The sequence below is a fragment of the Calliphora vicina genome, chromosome 5, assembly GCF_958450345.1.
Source record: "Calliphora vicina chromosome 5, idCalVici1.1, whole genome shotgun sequence".
Classification (NCBI taxonomy): Eukaryota; Metazoa; Arthropoda; class Insecta; order Diptera; family Calliphoridae; genus Calliphora; species Calliphora vicina.
In genome coordinates, this window is record NC_088784.1 from 52,809,169 (window position 1) to 52,829,745 (window position 20,577).

General features: G+C 29.0%; 1 protein-coding gene and 1 long non-coding RNA gene across 2 annotated transcripts in view; both read right to left on the reverse strand.

Annotated features, from left to right (window-relative positions):
- Pde8 (phosphodiesterase 8) overlaps positions 1-20,577 on the reverse strand; it is a 73,649-nt gene that overhangs the window by 41,902 nt on the left and 11,170 nt on the right. The window contains exons 3-5 of the mRNA XM_065514474.1: positions 7,721-7,777; positions 6,594-6,790; positions 6,314-6,373 (exon numbers count right to left, since the gene is read on the reverse strand). Of these exons, the coding sequence (XP_065370546.1) occupies positions 6,314-6,373; positions 6,594-6,790; positions 7,721-7,777 (314 nt within the window). The remainder of the gene's footprint in view (positions 1-6,313; positions 6,374-6,593; positions 6,791-7,720; positions 7,778-20,577) is intronic.
- On the reverse strand, positions 839-2,604 carry LOC135961719 (uncharacterized). Its single transcript, XR_010576614.1, has 3 exons — positions 2,345-2,604; positions 1,595-2,292; positions 839-1,543 (listed from the first exon to the last, which is right to left on the reverse strand). It is a non-coding gene; the product is annotated as an uncharacterized LOC135961719 (long non-coding RNA).

Consider the following 20,577-nt stretch of genomic DNA (forward strand, 5'->3'; position numbering starts at 1 on the left):
CTCTTTGAAGTCTAAGAAAAAAAAATCGGCTGTCACTCTAATATACATATGTTGTAAACAAAATGATCTTTCTGGTTTGGCTGGACTGGAAGGGGCATATAAAGAGAAAGCTAAACCACAATAAATCTGTGGTTCAACACACAGGAGGTGGGAACTTCAATCAATTTGTTTTAACCAGTACAGAGGAGGAGCTGGCCGTTATTTGTGATTTTTATACTGCTGTAGATGGCATTGAAATGTCTGAAAGCTGTGGACATACAAATGAAGAGAATATCGACAAGAATAATCAAAACACTCAAACTCCACCAATTTCACCGCACACAACGACATATATTAAAAAACCCTCTCAAAAGAAAACGACAAGATGAGTACGAGCATTTAATGGAGAACGAAACTAAACAAATAGAAAACATTGGGATGGAAATGGTAAAATTACGTGAAATTAATGAACAATTGGTTGGTTGCCTTGAAAATATTGGGCAAAAGTTGGACAATATTGGAAATCAAATTAACAAACTTGTAGGAAAATATGACAAAATAATAGAAATAAAACAAGCAAAGCTAGAAGAATCTATGAAACAACGTTACCAAGAAAATACTCACTTCATTCAAAATCAAAAACATAAGGTGCAGAAACTGGAGATCCAACTTCAACAAATTGAAATTGAAAAGAAGAAGTTAGATAGAACTATTACAAACAATTAACTTAACTGTTTTTTAAACGTTTAAGAATTAATCCCCTTATTTTGGAAATTACCTCAACTACATTTTAAAATATTTCCATACATATTTTTAAACATTAAAAAAGTATCTAAAAATATTCCCAAAAGTTGGTAAATTGATTTGCTAAATAAGAGGGATAGTTTCATTCTCTTATATTTAAAGATTATTTTATATAAAAATATACAAAAATGTATACATTTTGAATTAATATTTTAAGTTGTTATGACCTGAATTCAGTACAAAAAATTTTGTGTTATTTTTTTTAATAAAAGTGATTTTATATAATAAAACAAATTTAATTTGATCTTAAACTGTTGGCGATGTTGTTGCGTATTGTTACTGCATCTTCTACAATGTTTTCAGGAATGCCATCATCTTCCATTGAATATTCTCCATGATCTGTGTCTTGAACTATGATGTCATCCATTGGAATGTTGTGGCTTTTGCAAATATTGTGCATTCCACAACATACATTAATTATTTTCACCACCTTCTGCGGTGTATAATGTAGTGTTGTGCTTAGTAAGCAACGAAAGCGGCTTTTTAAATTACCAATTGTCCTTTCAATTATATTACGGCCAGAACAGTGTTTTTGATTAAATAAATGTTCATTGGTACCAAATTCTGGGTTTCTGTACGGCGTCATAAGATATGGTTCCAATCCATATCCAGAGTCCCCAAGGACAATTATATTTTCACCATTTTCGTATTTTCGACGATAAAATTTGTTGGCCTCACTAATCCGCCAGATAAAGGCATCGTGACATGAACCAGGGTGACAAGCATCCACTGCTCTAATCCGCATTTCATAATCACAAACCTAAACAAATATGTTAAAAAATTAACAAATTATCTACGCATATACACTTACGATCATGGCGTTGATACTAAAGTACCCTTTACGATTATAAAAAAGGGATTCGTCTGATGATGGTCGAATTATCCTGACATGGGTGCCATCAACGCACCCAATTACGTTTGGTATACCAAATTTTTCCAAAAAATGTAATTTTGACGCCCTTGTTTGAGTTTCTGTCATCTTTAGTGTTATCCAAGTCGAACATAGTGTGCTTTCCATCAAATCAATGACCTTCCACATGATCTTTGACATAGTGCTTCGGCCTATACTTATATTTAACCTTCACTTTACCAATACCCACCCGGGTGACCACATCGATTTTATTGGTTTAATATTTTTTTTAATTTTGTTTCGATTTAAATGAAATTTCTACTCACTGAACAAATTCTAGAGTTCTATAGAATTTAATAGAACCATTTTAAACTTTTTATAAGGTTTTTTCAATTTTTTAAAATTTCGTTCGTCGCATATATTTATAGAAGTGTAGTGTCACCCGGGTGGGTATTGGTAAACCTTGTACATAAAAAACCTATGGTAAAGCGAAGGTTAAGTCATTGCCCACAACACCTTGGTAAGCACCAACCGCCAAAAATCGTAGTGTTGCGGCTAATTGAATTATTTCCGGTATTGTACATTTGCTCATTTGAGGCGAAATTTTGTCCAATATCATGACAAAGGCAGTTTTGTTCACCCGGAAAAATGCTATGAATCTTAAAAAAAGCTTATTGGCATTATTGTTTAAAAAAATAATATAACACTTACGCAGTGTCTGGTATTGACAATATATCTGAAGCATCTCTTAAATTGCGTCGTCTTATATTTTCATTTTGTATTTTTCTTCGCTTTAATTCTAAAAAAACTCAATATAAAAGCAGACGGCATTTTAAATCTTTACAAATGAATTATTATGAAGCAATAGTATTGACAAGAAAATCAGATGTTTTTATATTTTGCCACTTCGAAAACTAATTTCGAATATTCGAAGTTTATACGATTTGAGAACACCAAATTTCAATTTCGTGTGATTTTACAAAATCGTTCTAATTGCAAATAGTCCTGAAATAGGAACAGGGGTGTATATCTTTCTCAAATTGAAAAGGAAGAGACTGGCGTAAAGTGAGGCCAGTGAAGAATGTCTGCTGGACTTGTGGCCAAATGATAATTGAGTAAACTAAATTGAGTACCTATGTATATGAGAACACTAAATTTAATTCCGCAATTAAAATTAAATTGAGACAATCAAGAATGCATGTGTGAACATAGCATTATAATTTAGGGAAATTATGTTGAGTTATGAATAATATTTCATGTACCCCTTTAAATCTCTGCTCTGCGCCTCAAATACAATTATTGGTTGCATTTATTTAACTCTGAAAAATTAAATTCTCTGAAGACATACTATGTTTAATAGGGTGGCCCTTAATAAACAAAATTTGGATTTTTGCCAGTCCCAAAATCTAACTTTGTGTGAACATTGGTACAAAAATCATCCTGAAAAAATTTTAGGTAAATCGGGTGGGGTTAAGACCGAAAGTGCCGCAAGCCCTCTGAAGTTTTGAGATGCATTTACATAGGGAAAAATGCAATTTTTTCAGTTTTTGTAAAAATGTTGCCATTTTTTTTACCAATGTTTACCAAATACAACTTTTGTTTATTAATTATATATGTCTTCAGAGAATTTTTCAGAGTTAAATAAATGCTAGATTTTCCAATATAATTCTTTTATTGAAAATCAGGATATTAAAGCCTGTCCACTTCTTTTTACCATCCAAATTGAGTTGTTTTGAAATTACCTTACAATATAATAAAAGGATATATTTTTCAATTCCAGATTTTTCTTCTGAAATTAATTATGAAAGAAAATACGGAAAACCGTATTAAGTTAAAACTGACTACGAAACTCTATAAAATACAGAATAAATTCGTTTTAGATATTAAAATATTTGTTCAGATCATACACCAGTTACAATTATGTATATGATTTAAAGCTATTTGCTAAACCTATGAGAAATTGTGTGCAAGAGCTTGATATATGTATTGGGAATATATTAAATAATATACCTTAAAGTTCGCTCATATTAAGACCTGTAGTTAGACCACATTGACAACCAGCCAGCAGATGGACAGACTGAAGGACATACATTTTTTTAATAACTTTCTGAGTCCATTGATACATTATTTTTGAGCGATTAACATCGGTTGAGAAATAACTGCATTTTTACTGAATATTTACACACAGGAAATACATATGTATGTCCTACATTTCACTTCTATTAAATTGTTTTGTTAAATTTTTTAATATGCACCTAAACTACCAACTTCAATATTTAAACTCCAAACATTTTATACACTTTTTGATACGAACAAGATTTTTTTATTATTTAAAGGGGGGTCAGACGACATGTATTGCTTGTGTTTTGTGCTCATGTATTGGGACATTTTTCCATATGTAAACATATACATACCGTGTGATCCATATGAAACTTTGTGTATGTAAAATACATTTGTATTACACGTGACATTTTTGGCAATTACAGCATGTTCTATTTTCGTGTGTATTACAGTGTTGTATTTTGAAATACAACACTGTGTGAGTGCAAAATAAAAAACAAAACAAAAAATAGTAAAGAAAAATCATAACAAAATAAATTTCATTGCATTAAATATATTTATTGTGATTTAAAAATGTTTTAAATAAATATATTGTTAAAAACAACAAATATATAAACTAATAGAAGTTATGTCACATGCAATTACATATGTACGTTTTAACGTGGAAATTATGAATCGTATGTATAACGTGAATTTTGACATACACATGGAATTCCATATGTATCGAATACATGTCCCAATACACAAGCAATACATGCCGTCTGACCCCCTATTAGTGGCAGACATATCAAAAAAGTAATTTTCGAGGCGCCTAAATTTAAATTATTTTAATTTTTCTCAACTTTTATTTTAAAGGTTTTTTTAGTAGTAATAAAAACAAATCGGCTGATTTAATTTTAACATTTCCAAGGTGGAATTGTACACTAAAAACGATGACGATAGCAGCTTTTCCAAAAGCTGCTAAATTAGCAAATGTATTATCTAATTGTTTTAGTAGTTGAAAATTGTTTGGGTCAAAAAAGTAGAAAATTAAATTTTCAATATCTTTTTATTAATACAAACTAAAAAGACGCGATCTTGTCTTACGAAGTATTTACATACTAGTCTAATCACCATCGCCTTTGGCGTGCGAATTTCTTAAGAAAGAGCTATTTGATAAGGGAGAAAATAAAAAAAAAATCGAAAATAAAAAAACGTTTTTTCGAGAAAAATTTGTCTAAAACCGCAAAAAAATTATATCGCCATCGTTTTAAGCGTACAATTACACCTTGGTTGGGATATATTTAAATTACGTGACTAGTTATTATAACACGTGCATGTCCTAAGCAGGGGGCCATTTTTGATTACAATGAGACGGTCTGATAAGTGGTCGAAAGTAGTCAACGTATTGGATTCACATACTGGTAACATAGCATTAGTTACATAGCTTCCTATCTGGTTTATTGATCAGCTACATAACTAGTTATTTTAACGGGTGCTAATTGACCTCAAACAGTCAGCTAAAACCTTGTAAACAAACCTTCCTCTGACAACTCTCCAAAATATTCCTTTAGTTTTGTGCCTTCCTTAAGTTTTGGATTTTTATGAATGTAAATAACAGTGATAAGTAAATTCTTTGCGAGTTGTTAAGTTTTCCTTAATTAATTTGCCACTTAAAAATATAAGGGAGACATATTATATATGTTTTTTGTAGTTCTCGATGAGTAGATTCTATATGTCCAACTTTTTTGAAATCGGAACAAAAACGAAGAAATATGATCGTTTTAAAAGCGTAACATACCCGAGGTGTCCTAATTTGAGGACCCTTGGTCGCGCCCTTGGTGAGTGCATGAGGTTCAATTTCAAAATTTAAACTCGACAACACTTCTTCTTTGTGTATGTGAAATTTCATTCAAATCGGACCTACTGTTTAGAAGTACCATATTTATTTCCCTCTATTTTTTTTCTATACCACTGTACGACATTATTACTTATTTAAATTCAGAATTATGAAAAATTTTAAAAAATATGTTAAATAAAAATAAATATTTTTAGCCGTTTTATTCGATTATTCTTCATAAAATTGTTAGAATTATTCGTTATTCGAAAGTGTGAGTTTTAAAATTCTTCGAATAATTCGTAAGAAATTGTTCGATTAATCGAACGATCATTATTCGAATGGAATAACATTTATTCGAATATTAACATTGAATAAAAGCTTTGAGTTGATCATTGATCGTAGGTATGGCAACGCTGAATGTTTGCTGCGACTCGTATATTCGAATACGAAAGCTTTCGGCTTCGAATATACGAGTTTTGACAGTTAAAGAACATTGTTGAATGTTCACCAGAGATGACGTGTGTATTCGAAAGCTCTAGACTTCGAATATACGAGTTTTGACAGTTAAAGAACATTGTAGAAAGTTCACCAGAGATGGCGTGTGTATAAATAGTGGCCATGGTTGCAGTCGTGAGTTCAGTTTATCAGAGACGATATTCTCAACTTTCAACAATTTATTTGCATGTGTAAATGCAGGGTAAGATGTATTGTATAACTTTGATTTTGTGGTAGTTTAAATTAAATACATCCATATGTATGTATTAACATGGTGGACGATAAGATGGAATATTTTTACGTACCTCTTTTTAACCACAGCTATTATTGTCGTAAAATGATGGCCACTCATGTGACGAATAGATCTAAAATACAAATAAGTGTAGAAAGTTAGAACTGCGAAACAATAGCATGCAAATTAATATCAATAGTTGAAAATAATCAAACTCACAAGCGAATGAATTCTATAGTTTATAAATCATTAAACTCCTCAACCACATGCTTCTTTCTCACCAATTCATTCGTGTGAGTTAATTGTTTTCCTTCTGAGCAGAACAACTCAAATTATAGTTAGTAGTAGTTTACCTGGCAATGTGTTCAGCATCTAAATGTTTTGCGGAGCGTGCATCAACGATTATGATGTGAAAACATTCTGTGGCACTGCAAAGACTTTCCATGGCACTTTCTTTTGACTTCACTAATGTCACTTCCATATGCTGACGGTTGCATGCCTGCTGCATCACCTCGCAAATATTATCAGTTTTGTGAAAGACCAAAAGAGCCTTTGTCGTACAATGTGCAATTTTATGGAAAGAGTAGAATGTAAAAATCATATTTGGGCAAATATATATATGTAGTATGTATCAGGGATGGATTATAGCTACTATAGAAAATCATTTACTTTTTTTACCTTCAAAAAGTCGGCTTTTTGATATCTGAAAAGTCGACTTTTTCTAATTTAGGAAAATTCAACTTTACGTCTAATCGATATTTTATTTATGTCTATGTGATTTTTGTGGATACCATTTTTTTAAGAGATTTATGTTCGTTAAAGTGATTTTCGGTAGCGGTCCTTATATGGGAGCTATTACTAATTATGTACCGATCATCATAAAATTATGTGACATGACTTCCGTATATATAAAACTTATATGTAGCGAACAATTACGATCGATAAAGTCCAATTTCGGGAGGACATTTGTATGGGGGCTTGGTGAAATAATAGGCTTCGTCATTGGGCTGAAACAAATATCTTAAAAATTGCGACCTGTACTTTGCGCACAAGGACATCCAGCCCCAGCCAGACAAACGGACAGACGGACATCGTTTAATAGACTCAAAAATTAATCGGATAAGTGGTTGCTAAACTAATATTTTTGCGCGTTACAAACATCGGCACAAACGCATGGTTAACAGCTCTATTGATGAGAAAATGAATTTTTTTATTAAAAAAAATAAGAAAATTTAGCCAAAAGTCGATTAATAGAACCCTAGTGGATACATGAAGTCTATTTCTATCTATCATTTTAATTATATTTGGTTACCTTCAATAAAAATTTATAGATTTTGAAATTCAACCAAATGTTTTATGGTAGTACCACGGTACAAATTAAGTCTAAGATGAATCAAAAAAGTAAACTTATATCATGTTTGTCATCCCTGATATGTATATTGATTTTAGCTAAGAATTATCATGTGAAAATACAACTTACCTTGAGATTAGGATTCGGCGGTAACACGGTGGGGTATTTTATTTCAAAGACATTTCGCTGCAAACAAAGTGAAAACGGAAAAATATAAATTTCAATTTTATGAAATTTTAATTTATAAAAATACATAAGTTTTAAAAATGGAAATTTTTCGTAGACTTTTAATAAATACAAACTTGTAAGATTTAATTATGTATATGAATATATGTATATGTATGTATTATTGCTTGAAAAATTGTTTATATTGTTGATTTGATGTAAATTGTAATATAAATATTTCGTTGGGTTGATTAAAGCCAATATCAACCGAAAACATTAATATGCATACTAGAGCCGATCTATGTACACGCAGAGAAAAAATATAATTGGGCATGGTTACTGTAACCATTTAAATAGTGTTACAAGATTTTTAACAATATTATAGTCACAGTAACCATTTACATGATTGTGGTAACCATAATATGGTTAATTTACGATTCACATGATTGTATCAACCATATATATGGTTACAGTAAACAAATATATGTTTGTGGCAACCATATTTATGATGAATAATTTTATCATAATATTTTGTTCTCAGATTATGATAAGCCTTAAGCCGAGAACAACATAATATGATAAGTCCTTCATCATATGAAATATGAAAATATGAAAAAATAAAAAAAATATGTTTAGTCTTGAAAAATAAAATATTGAAAAAACACTTTCTTCTTTTTTCTTTTCTAATTTATTCACAATTAAGTGAATTCGCCCATATTCACAAAATTTTAGTTTTTTGTTTGATATACATAAAATTGAGCAGTTAATGTTCTTCTTTCGATTGATTGAATTTTGAAAGAAGAATTTTAAACTCAGTTTAAATTTTTGGTTTTTGTAAAAGTTGTTTATACAAAACATTTTTAAATTGTACCAAATGAGTCGCGGTAGTACCACGGTACTTTAGAAGGTCAAAATGTACCAAAAAATGTACAATTGTACCAACTTTAACATCCCTGACGTGTGCTAATTGTCCTCAAATAGTCAGCTAAAAAGACATATCATAGACATAAAGAATTGTTTGTAAACAAACCTTCCTCTAACAACTCTCCAATGAATTGCTTTCTAAAGTGCAGTTAAAAAATAAACGTTTAAAGTGACTTCACTATAGGTTACTAAGAGACACAAAAGTGACTATTGACTTCATGCTGTTACATGGGATATCAGTATACTTAAGAGAAAATAAAAATAAACTGTTTGAGAATTATATCAACACAATTTGTATAAACCCAGTTTGTACGAATTACTCACAAAACCTTTAAAGTAGTCACAGAAAAGAAAACGCCATTAGTATCAAAAATGAAAATTTCATTTTACGTAAATATATGCATATATTTTTATTATATATCATTTTATTTTGAAAAGCCATGAAACAAACGTGTTATTATCTTATAAGCAAAGTTTGAAAGAATAAATTCTTAATTCCATTTTCAAAATCAAATTAATTGTATTTCTTAGCCATTCCGTTAATGAACTCATTACGAATTAATTCATAGACTTAATTCCTTTGTACTTCAAATTTATTGAATTCATTTCTTTCAGAATTATTTTAACATGTATAGAATTAATTCCTTATTGAATCATTCAAATTTACATCAAATCCATTACAAAATAGCTTTAAAAATGCATTGAATGATTCATCTTCAATTCAAATCTATTAAAAAAGATCCGAATTAACAAAAATTCATTCAACCTTTGAATGAATTATGTTAGTAATTAATTCCATTATGAATTAATTCAACGATGAATGAATTCTATTAAAATAAAAGTTTTAAATTAAGCTAAAGAATTATATGTGAAATTCCATATCATCTTACTTGACATTTGTACGCCTATAGAGTGGAATAGATTTTGCAAAAATAAGAGTATCTGAAAAATAATTTGGTCTTTATGTTTCATTCAGAGGGTACTACATATATTTCATTTCACGCTATATGCTAATTGGAAGCTTAGTTTTAACCGCAATTTTAGCCTAAAACACGCCAATTAAATTAAAAATTAAATATAGTCAGTTTAAACAATTATTTTTGCCAACAAAATGTTGTAATAAGCTCTAAATACTTACACATAGTAATATTTTAGTGTTTTCTCCTATTCAAATCATCTTGAAAAAAAGTTTCAAGGGTTTTTGGGTTTTCAGTCGTATTTATTCTCGTGGAATTGCCCATATGTTAAGTATGGATTTATAGTAGGAATAACCTTGTACTTGTATTAAAAATATTAAGAAAAACATTTTAAAATTTCGCAATTTGCATATAAAATTGTTTAACGTCTATCCGACTCGGAGATGTAATTTATAACGAAAATGTATTTAAGCGATCCGATAGCCAAATTGAAAAATGTATGTGAAGGGCACTCGAAAAAACATATATTTCTGAAGATGTCGGTAATTGTTTAAAAGTTTACGAAGGTCTTTTTGTATTCCTAGTCAGCCGTCAACAAGATCAAGATCATCAACTGTTGCTAATTACAACGTATTTAAAATGTTGTTGTCAAAATTTTATTCATTACACTGTCCAACAAATTAAGACTTTTTGATTGGAACAGAATAGCGACCCTATAATTCTGAAAGGGCATGCTAAGTATATCATATGGCGGGCCTACGGAGGTTCGAAATGTTTTTTGTGGCTTGGATTGGAACAGAAGTATATCATATGGCGGGCCTACGGAGGTTCGAAATGTTTTTTGTGGCGATTTTTTTTAAAAATGTGAAACCAGAGATGGCGTGTAATTTTGCTAATTAAGTGTAAAGGGCTTTAATTACAACTTTTCTATCTTTGGTGACCCCCCACAGAAATTTTAACCCCTAATGAGAGGACATAGAGGGTTAATATCTTCGACAAAAATCATCCCCATTAAATTCCTCAATATAACTCTGACAATAAGAATTCTTAACTATTTTAATGTAACTATCTTTAGAAAGTAATGTCAGAGATTGATCTTTCGGGTCATAATAAAGATTCAGACATTCAATTATAATTTCTGAGTTTTATTTCAAATTAAAAAAAATTTCAATAAAACCTTATATCTTACATATATATAAAAAGAAGTGTACATTTTGATGTCACCACTAACTGCGAAAACGGGTCGACCGATTTCAACCAAAATTTCAGGGTACGTTGGGGATGGTCTGTAGATGGCACTATACCGCTAATGACACTATGACACTAATGATTTCAATGTCAGTAATTGTGGCCAAACTTTAAAAGTTAAAAAAAATCCAAAATTTTTTCATTCGAGAAATAAATGCTACAACTTTGTAAAATGACCACCTCAGTGTTTCGGGTGCGATGTCAGGTCGGGGGAGTCTGTCCTTTTTTTTGTCCGACACTGTATATTCAAATCGAGATGCAATATAAAACAGAATTATTGTAAGGGACAGCAACGCGGACCGGGTTCAGCTAGTTATAAATAAATTTAGCTTTACATTTTTATTTTAGTGATCCCTTATTTATAAACTTAAATTTTAAGATATGTTTTTTTTATATATTTATGTTTTCGTTCACTTTTTAAATAGAGATTTAAAATTCCTGTTAGAAATCTTGACCTTTTTAATTTTCCATTTTTTTTGACGATTTTTTTCTTTTTTATCGGGATAATGACGATTTTTTCCCAAATTCATCTGGCCTCTCTCCTTCCGTTCTATGCGTTTATTCTATGAAAGTATGTATGATAAAAAATAGTTTTTATAAATTTTAGTTTTGGTATTTCTTTTAAATTGCGAGATTCGATTCTTGCATCAATATATATTGATCATTTATTGTAAAAGAGCGACATTTTATTACATTTCCAAATCAGTTGTATTTTTATACTCTACACCACCATAGTGGAGAGGGTATATTAGATTAAGGCTGATCAGAGCTGTAAATGAATAATTATTTTTTGATTTTAATTCGGTACGAATTAACTAAATTTTGAATTAATTATTTTCACAACAAATAATAATTGAATGAAATTCGTTTTCAATTCAAATAAATCTGTAAAATGAATTGCAATTCGTTTCCAATTCAAATGAATTTGTTAAAGTGAATTGCAATTCATTTCCAATTCGTTTGAATTGTATTGATTTTGAAGTCATTCAGGTGAATTAGTTCGAAAGGATTTTCGCCAATACCTAATAATTCAGTTCATATTCTGCCACTACCTAACAATTCCAGTATATAGCCTAGTACTCTGTTCATATTTGCGAAAAATTATGGTTTTTTCATGCGAAAAATTTAAATGCTGTTTGACAGCTAGCTGTTGGTTTTAATTTCGTGCGAAAGAAGTGCTGATTTATCGGTCATAAAAGTTTAATTTATATAGGTATCTACTAGGGTATTTATTCGACTAATGATCGTTCGATTAATCGAATAATTTCTTACGAATAATTATTCGAACAATTTAAAAACGGCCATTTGCGAATAACGAATAATTCGAACAATTTTATGTAGAATAATCGAATAAAACGAATAAATGTTCATATAGTATATTTAAATTTATTAAATTACTTAAAATTTTTCATAATTCCAAATTTAAATAAGTAATAATGGCTCACAAAAATTGTATTGTTTCTGAAATTCTACAAATAACTAAAGAAAAGGGACTTTCGATCACTGTAGATGAGTGTTCTGATAGTTCCTTCTATAAATATATAAATATTGCTACAAGAAGTTACAATTCTAAAAACAAATCTTTAAAAAATTTTAACTTAGGACTTGAACCAATGAAAATAAAAGGTACGGAATAAAATATTTGTTATTTAGCTGACGAAATATTAGAAGAATCATAATTAATAATCTGTTCCTATTTCATAGAATCCTATATTCAGCTTACGTGATTACTAAGCTATCGCAATTTTTTACTATTTTCATTTAATATTTAAGGGAATATATGTGACTAGACGGCCTGAATAACAGATCGAAACTATCGGACACGAATAAATTAAAATTACGTTAATTGACCTTCCATATCAGACGACTGCACCATTTTAAGCATAAAGGACCTGCTTCGAAAAGCATAGGCGCTTAATTTATTTTTGTATGGTTTATTGATTTGGTTTCTCCTTATTATATTTGCATCATTAAATTATCTTTTGGAGGTTGCAATAGTCATAAATGTCCACATGTCAAAATTCTTTGATATTATTTTGCTTTTATAATATTTCAAGACATGTTATCTTTCAGAAAAATATAAACACATTATTAATTTTTTATTTTTTGTATAATTTAAAATTAACTTTTTTTTAAAAAAAAAATGGCGAAAAAACGCCTTTTTTTATTTTTTTAAGTTTGAATACACATAACTATTGACTCAGTAAAGGTTTGCCAACAGTTTTTTCTCAGGATTATTAATAAATTTGTTGTTAAAAAACATAAAATTTTACTTTTCAAATGCGAATAACTCGTAAATTATAAGAGATAATATACGGCTAAAGCAATGTTTTTTGTAGATCTCGTCTAGTAGATACCATATATCGTCCCTGTTTTGAATATTAGTACTATATAGATTTTTTCGAATTTTTTTTATTGTTGCAATTTGCTGCTTTTCTGGTCATACATATGTGCACAAAAGCATTTTTCGATATCTTAATTGGTTCAGAATTTAACAAAAGCACCTATATGATTTTCATGTACTAAATGCTTCAACAAAAAGTCCTATGTGTTTCTAATGATATAGGTTTTCTTGTTCAAAACAAAACATTCCAGAGTCTAGTGCAGCGAACAATAGCAAACTAATGTCTGAATTGTGTAAAAATGCAAACAATTGACAAATATTTAAATCAAATTCTCGTTTTTCGTAAATTAAATAAATCAACTGATTTCAGTGTTACCGTGTGGTTGTTATTTTACACTAAAATTAACAAATTTTTTTGTTTATGTATAAATATAAACTTTTGGTAACACTTAAATTTTCATACAACATTTGAAAAACATATGTAAAAATGTTGTAGGTGTTGTACAAAATATTTATATAGAAATTATCAACAACATTTGTACAACTATTGTAGATTCAGACGACTTATAACTCATACGACTGTACAACGTCAGTTGTGAATTTAGTATTTATAGTGATTAGAGTAAAAAGAGTAATTGATCGCGAGTCTCCGAGTGTAATTATAGATCCAATATTATTTTCTTAAGAGATTTAATATTGACAATATGACGATATATATTGACAATATTATCTCTTAAGAAAATAATATTGGATCTATAATTACACTCGGAGACTCGCGTTTAATTACTCTTTTTGACGTTATAATTACCAGTATAAACTAAATGTATTTATAGTGATTAGAACAAGAAAACCTATATGATTAGACAATACTAAATCTAAATCATCTCTAATTTATCAAATTTTAAAATCTAACTTTTGGCTGTGGAAATGCTGATTTTAAACGAAACAAGTAAGACTACTATATTCGTCCGTGCCGAATCTTAAATACCCTCCACCTAAATATGATGGTAACAACTGAAATAATATAACAATTGTTAAGGTAGGGCCAGACTACGCAAATTATTTGACACAAGATGTTTCATGTGTTTGATCAAAACTACATCAAATAATTCATGGGTTGATTTTGTGTTCACACTGTACACATTTATTTGCCATATTTGTTTAATCAAACTACACCGAAATACTATCAAACACACAAAGGGGAAAATATATTTGACTTGTGGTCACATTTATGGTAATATTTGTTCTAAATAATTATTAAATAAAGCTGCAAAACAACTTTAATTTCTTTCATCAATAAAAATGACATTTCTAGAAAGTAAAATATTAATAGATTTTGCTTTACATTTGAAAGAATTATGAAATTTCAGTACTTTTATTCAAGCGTCAAGTATTTTATGTTTCTAGTTTGAACACAAAATATTTTTGCACTGCAAACAAGAAAACAGCTGAATTTGGTCAAACAAATTTATTTGCCAATATGAAAACATTCTTGTAATGTGACCAATGTGTGACCACTAAACAGCAAATATTTTCCTGCATTTTGGGTATTTTTTTATTTGATCTTGCAATTCATTTGCAAGATCAAACAGCGTCAAATAACAGCTGTTGCATCATGTGTAATCGCAAAAGTAGTGTTGCTATATCTTAAATTAAAAATCGCTAAATAATGAAAACAAATCGCGAAAAGAACACAAGCTTGAACAATTTAATAATATAATTATTAAATGTTTATTTATTAAATTATATTACTATCACAATTCATAATTGAAATTGAATGGAAATGTAATCATGTTTTATACTTGAAAAATATTTGAAATATTAAATATTTTTCAAACAAAAAATATATGGCTTGAATTTATGTTTCCTTTTTACTGGAGAATGCTATTGAAATAAAGTGTAATTCAATTGCTTGACTATAACTCAAGGCTTGAATTACACTTGCTATCAACTTGAATTCCAGTAAAAATGCTTATTGGTTTTTTAATACATATTATTAATCGAACACGACTTTTTCCAAACTTTTTTCATTCAGAATAAGAACATGTTCACAAATATTGTTAAATTTTATGAAAATGTTTACCTTTTTTACATAATTTTTTAATTAATTCCAATTCAATCGCATTATCTAAAAATTTTTGTATGATACTAAAATCAGAAAAGTGAAAAATGCTATTAGACATATTCTTCTTCTGCAGTAAAAAAAAATTAAACAGATCATACTGTTTAAGAATTATTTTTTAATTACAATCAATTCATACTATTTATGTATGTATGAAAAATTTTCTTTGATTTTAAATTCAATCTGTATAAAATTTCAGTTAATATTCCATATGTACATATAAACAATTTTAAATTTTGAAAATAGACAAACTCCATGTATAAATAAAAAATAATCAAACATCAGACTATGTTAAACATATAAAAATATAAATCGCATAAAATTGCAAAAATCCCAACATAGACTTCATGTCTTCAATTAGTTTTTCTCCCAGTATGTCATCCTAGGCTGAATGACTTTTATGTGAAGAAGAAGACTTCATTTATTGATGCAATTATTTAGTGAAAATAATTTAAATAACAAATATTGAAGAAATATTGAATATCTATTTATGTTTAAAAAAAAAAATAGTAAATTTGTGTCTTTAATTTAGTACGAAAAATATTTAAATAATCTCCTCTTATTTTTCCGCCATGCTGAGCAAATAATTTTCAGTTTTTTTCTATTTGATCAAACAATTATTTTATGAAAGTGTTTGATATAGTGTGACCACACGGCAAATATATTTACTGATTCTTTTTCGCAGCAGTTTGGTCAAACAAAAAGTGAAAAATTAAATTCAATATATGATAACAAAATTCAATAAATCTCTAATAAAATGATTACTTTACAATTCGAAATAAGTGTTTTAACCTTAAAAATATTTGCAAGATCAAATTATATATTTTTTAGGTATTTATGTAGCTAGTGGTCACACTTTGTTCACATTAAGAAAATATTTTGTTTGCCGAAAAATAATTTTGTTTGACTAAAATCATCTGTTTTGTTGTTTGCTCTAAATTTTATTTGTGGTCAGATTCAGGCAATGAAATATTTGACGATAAACGTCAAAGATTAGCTGTGTGTGACCGTACCTTTAGAAAGACTAGTTTACGCAGAAGATATTTTATTTCAAATGTACAAAAAATTGTATCTAATTCAGCAATTTATAACTGAAATTCCTATTAGAACGTATGAAATTTAACAATTTATATACGTAATAATTAGTTAACACTTTTGGATCAACATTTTTCCCTTTTAACCTCAAGTGAAGAAACAGAGTATAAACAAGTAAGAGTGCTATATTCGGCTATGCCGAATCTTATATACCCTTCACCTTTGTTGTGGATGCATTATTATTTTTTATAATTAGTATATAGGTAAATTTATCAAGAACACAAAAAACAACAACAACGCCAAACGAAACAGAACACCAAAAGAAAAAACAAAAACAAAATACGCAAGGCAATGAAACCAACACACATCCAAACATACGTTTAATTGTATAAAAAACAACAACAACGCCAAAAGAAACAAAATACGCAAAGCATGCACATTCAAACAAACGATTTGTTGATTTTTTGTCAAAAAAACCAACACAATACGCAAAGCTTGCACATCCATACGTTTTGTTGTTTTTTTGTCAAAGCATGCAATACATTGTGTTTTTTGATGAAATTTTCAGAGGTTGTCTCGGATTTTTGCTCATATCTCCGTTATTTATGGACGGATTTTGCTGATTTTAAATAGCAAAATTCTCGAAAGTATGTCTGACAGAATTGTTGAAGATTTGGATCCCGGAGATATCTGGGGCCTTCAGAAAATTAATTTCAACAGACAGACAGACAGACGGACATGGCTTAATCGACTCCGCTATCTATAAGGATGCAGAATATACATATATACTTTATAGGGTCGGAAATGAAAAATGTAGAAATTACAAACGGAATGACAAACCTTTTATATACCCTTCTCACGAAGGTGAAGGGTATAAAAAGGGTATACAAATATATTTAGACAAATTTCAAAATATTTGGTTGTGGGACTTATGTGGGAGCTATGACCTATTATGAGAACTGTGGCCAATTATGGACCAATATTCACAAAAAATCAGTATTATGATTTTCGAATACAAATTACTGATTTGGTTTAATATATGGATGCTATGACCTATTATGGTGCTAAGCATTTGAGGGCTATTTTTGTAGAATTTCATATAAACAACGCTATTAACAAGATTGGACCTTATATGGGAGCTATGCCGAATTATGGACCAATATTTAAAAAAACTTGTAGTACGATTCTTGGATACAAATTACTGATTGATGTAAAATTTTGATTCAGTACAGATTTTTTTGGATATTTGTGCAGGTTAATGTGTTTTCCTGAAGTGGTTCTGATATGGAGGCTATGACCAATTATGGGCCTATCATCATAAAATTTGATACATCGATTTTTGTATATATTGAATAAATTTGTTTTGAATTTCAACCTGATAACTATATTTGTAAGAAATTTATGAGGATTTTAGTGATTTTCGGGAGTGGACCTTATATGGGAGCTATGGTTAAATATGGACCGATATTCACAAAATCCAGAATTATGATTACTGGATACAAATTACTGATATGTGCGTAATTTCATTTTGATATCGATATGTTTTAAATATTTTTTAAGGTTAATATCTTTTTCGGAAATGGGCCTTTTAGGGGAGCTATGACCAATTATCGGCCAATCTGCATAAAATTTGGTGCAGTGATATCTATATATATGAGTATTATTTTTGTCGATAAAGGTATTTATAAGAGATTTATGAGTACTTAACTGATTTTTGGAAGTGGACCTTATATGGGAGCTATAACCAATTATCGGCCGATCATCATAGAATTAGGTATAGAGATTTTGGTATATATGGGGATTATTTATGTTGAATTTCTACTTGATAGCGACATTTATAAGACATTTATGCTTATTAAAGAGATTTTCGGAAGTGTCCACGAAAAATGTTGTAATAAAATTTTTTTTACCACGAAACTTATTTTTGCTAAATTTGTATGGATATTCCTATTCTGTAGGCATTTATAGAGCACAGAACCATATTTCGAGAAGAAATTTGTATGGGGGCTAGGAGAAATCATGGACCGATTCTTATAATTTTCACTAGAGTTACTCCTTTTATCATAAAAGTAGCGAGTGCAAAATTTTATGATATTAGCTGCAATATATTTACAAAAATTACCAAAAATATGTGAAAATTATTTTTTTTGAGGTTGTCCCACATTTTAATTCATAACATTGGTTCCACTGTATCGCTTTCGCTGATTTTCAATACCAAATTGCTTAGGACAATAATAAACATTTTCCTTGCAACTCTACTAAGTTTGTTTGCGTATTTTGGATGTGAGCGTGTTTTACACAGACGGACATGGCTCAATCGACTTAGAATTTCATAAGGATCAATAATATATATACTTTATTTGGTCTCAGATGAATGTTTATCAATGTTACACACGGAATAACAAACTTATATATACCCTCATTCACCACTTATGGTGGTGGAGGGTATAAAAACTGGTGATTTTGAAGCAATTGTAGATAATGATGAAAACCATATTAATGAAAAGCAAGTCGCTGGTTGTAATGATGGATATGCAAAGTGTTTTATTATCTCCTTTTTATTTTCTCCTTTTAGTTTCGGAACAATATTACAAAACATAGCTTGCAGTTCACAACTTTACTTTCTATGTTAAAAATACCAAATATGTTTTTTTGTATGTGTGGCATGAAGGAGATGGAGGCGTAACGGCAAATAAGTTGTATTATACAATTTTTAAAACATTATTGTTTAAAATATATAAAGGTAATACTCATATCTGATGGGTGCAGTTACCAAAATAAAAACAAAGTTTTATGCAGCGCCATCGCAACCATACAAAATAAATTATTTCTATTTTAAATTCTTAAAAAATTATGTCCCGGGAATTTCACTTCAATTAGACCAGGAAAAAAACCTGGGGAAGCAACAGTAACTGATATTCGCGCACTTCTTTTTAAAGACAATATAGTAAAGTTTAAAATACGTCACTCAAATATATGGGAAATTTTACAACAAAAGAGAGCAAAGAAAATTAAAGTTGTTGAACCCAAGCCTTTATATAGTAAACCTTTAAAAATTGATGAATCTAAATATTATAGTCTATAATCACTTAAAATATGTATGCAAAAGGATTATCATTCATTTTATGGTAACCTTTTTTACTTATTTATTGTTATCCTAAACTAATCGTTTAACTGATTAATATAATTTTTAATTAATTTGTTGTTGTTATCATAAACTAATCGTTTAATTTGTTGTAAATAATTATAATAAAATCTGATCTTAAAAATTAGTTAATATTTTTTGTAAATATCGCTATGTAAAAAGTTAAATTTTCGTTTATTTTATTTGAATACACTGTTATACCAAGCTAAATATACCACAATTTTGTATACCAAACCTTAATATTCTAGCCTATGTAAAAATATTTAAATATAAAGACTGTTTTTCAAAAAGTGCTATGTGGAGTTTTTTTTAATAACTCGAAAACGAGTTAAAATTTTGTATCTTTTTTGAAATACACACAAAGTACATTCGCAAATGAGTCCACGGAAAGAATTATTTTTTTATAAGTAACGCGATATAAAAAAAATATAGCTAAATTAAACAGTTTTTTTGCTTTTTTGAAAACTTTGTTAAAACCTACATAGTACTAATATTCAAAACAGGGACGATATACAAAAATCTTTTAAATCGGAACGTAAACAAATTTGGCATCATTTTTAATTTTTGATATATCCGTCTACTTTGGGGAGTTGTGGCTCGGCGCGCCCTAGGTGTTATAACTTACCAACACCTCCTATATAGCCATGGGAATTTTTATTAAAATCGGTCTATTGTTTAGAAATTACAGCTTTATTTCCACTTTTTTGCTCAGATCCCCCACTGTGCAGTATAGGCCGAATGTTCCGGTCATTGTCATGTTGAAAAGTAAAAGATGGTAAATTTAACTATTCTGCACTTTTATTGCTATTTATGAAAATTGAAAAATTCTGAAATATATTTATATGTATGTATTTAGAAATTTCTGAAATTCCATTAAAAACTGCTGAAATACAATTATAAATGGTGTCCCATTTTGTACATTAGTCGTATTCATGGCTTCATTTAATAATTGAAATTATGAATAATTTGTTTATCTAAGGCGACTTTTCCACAACGAAATTTTACACATTAAAGCCTTAATGATAGAATTTGCTGTGATAATATAAAATTAAAGAAGAAGATATTGTTAAGCATTAAAAAATTTGT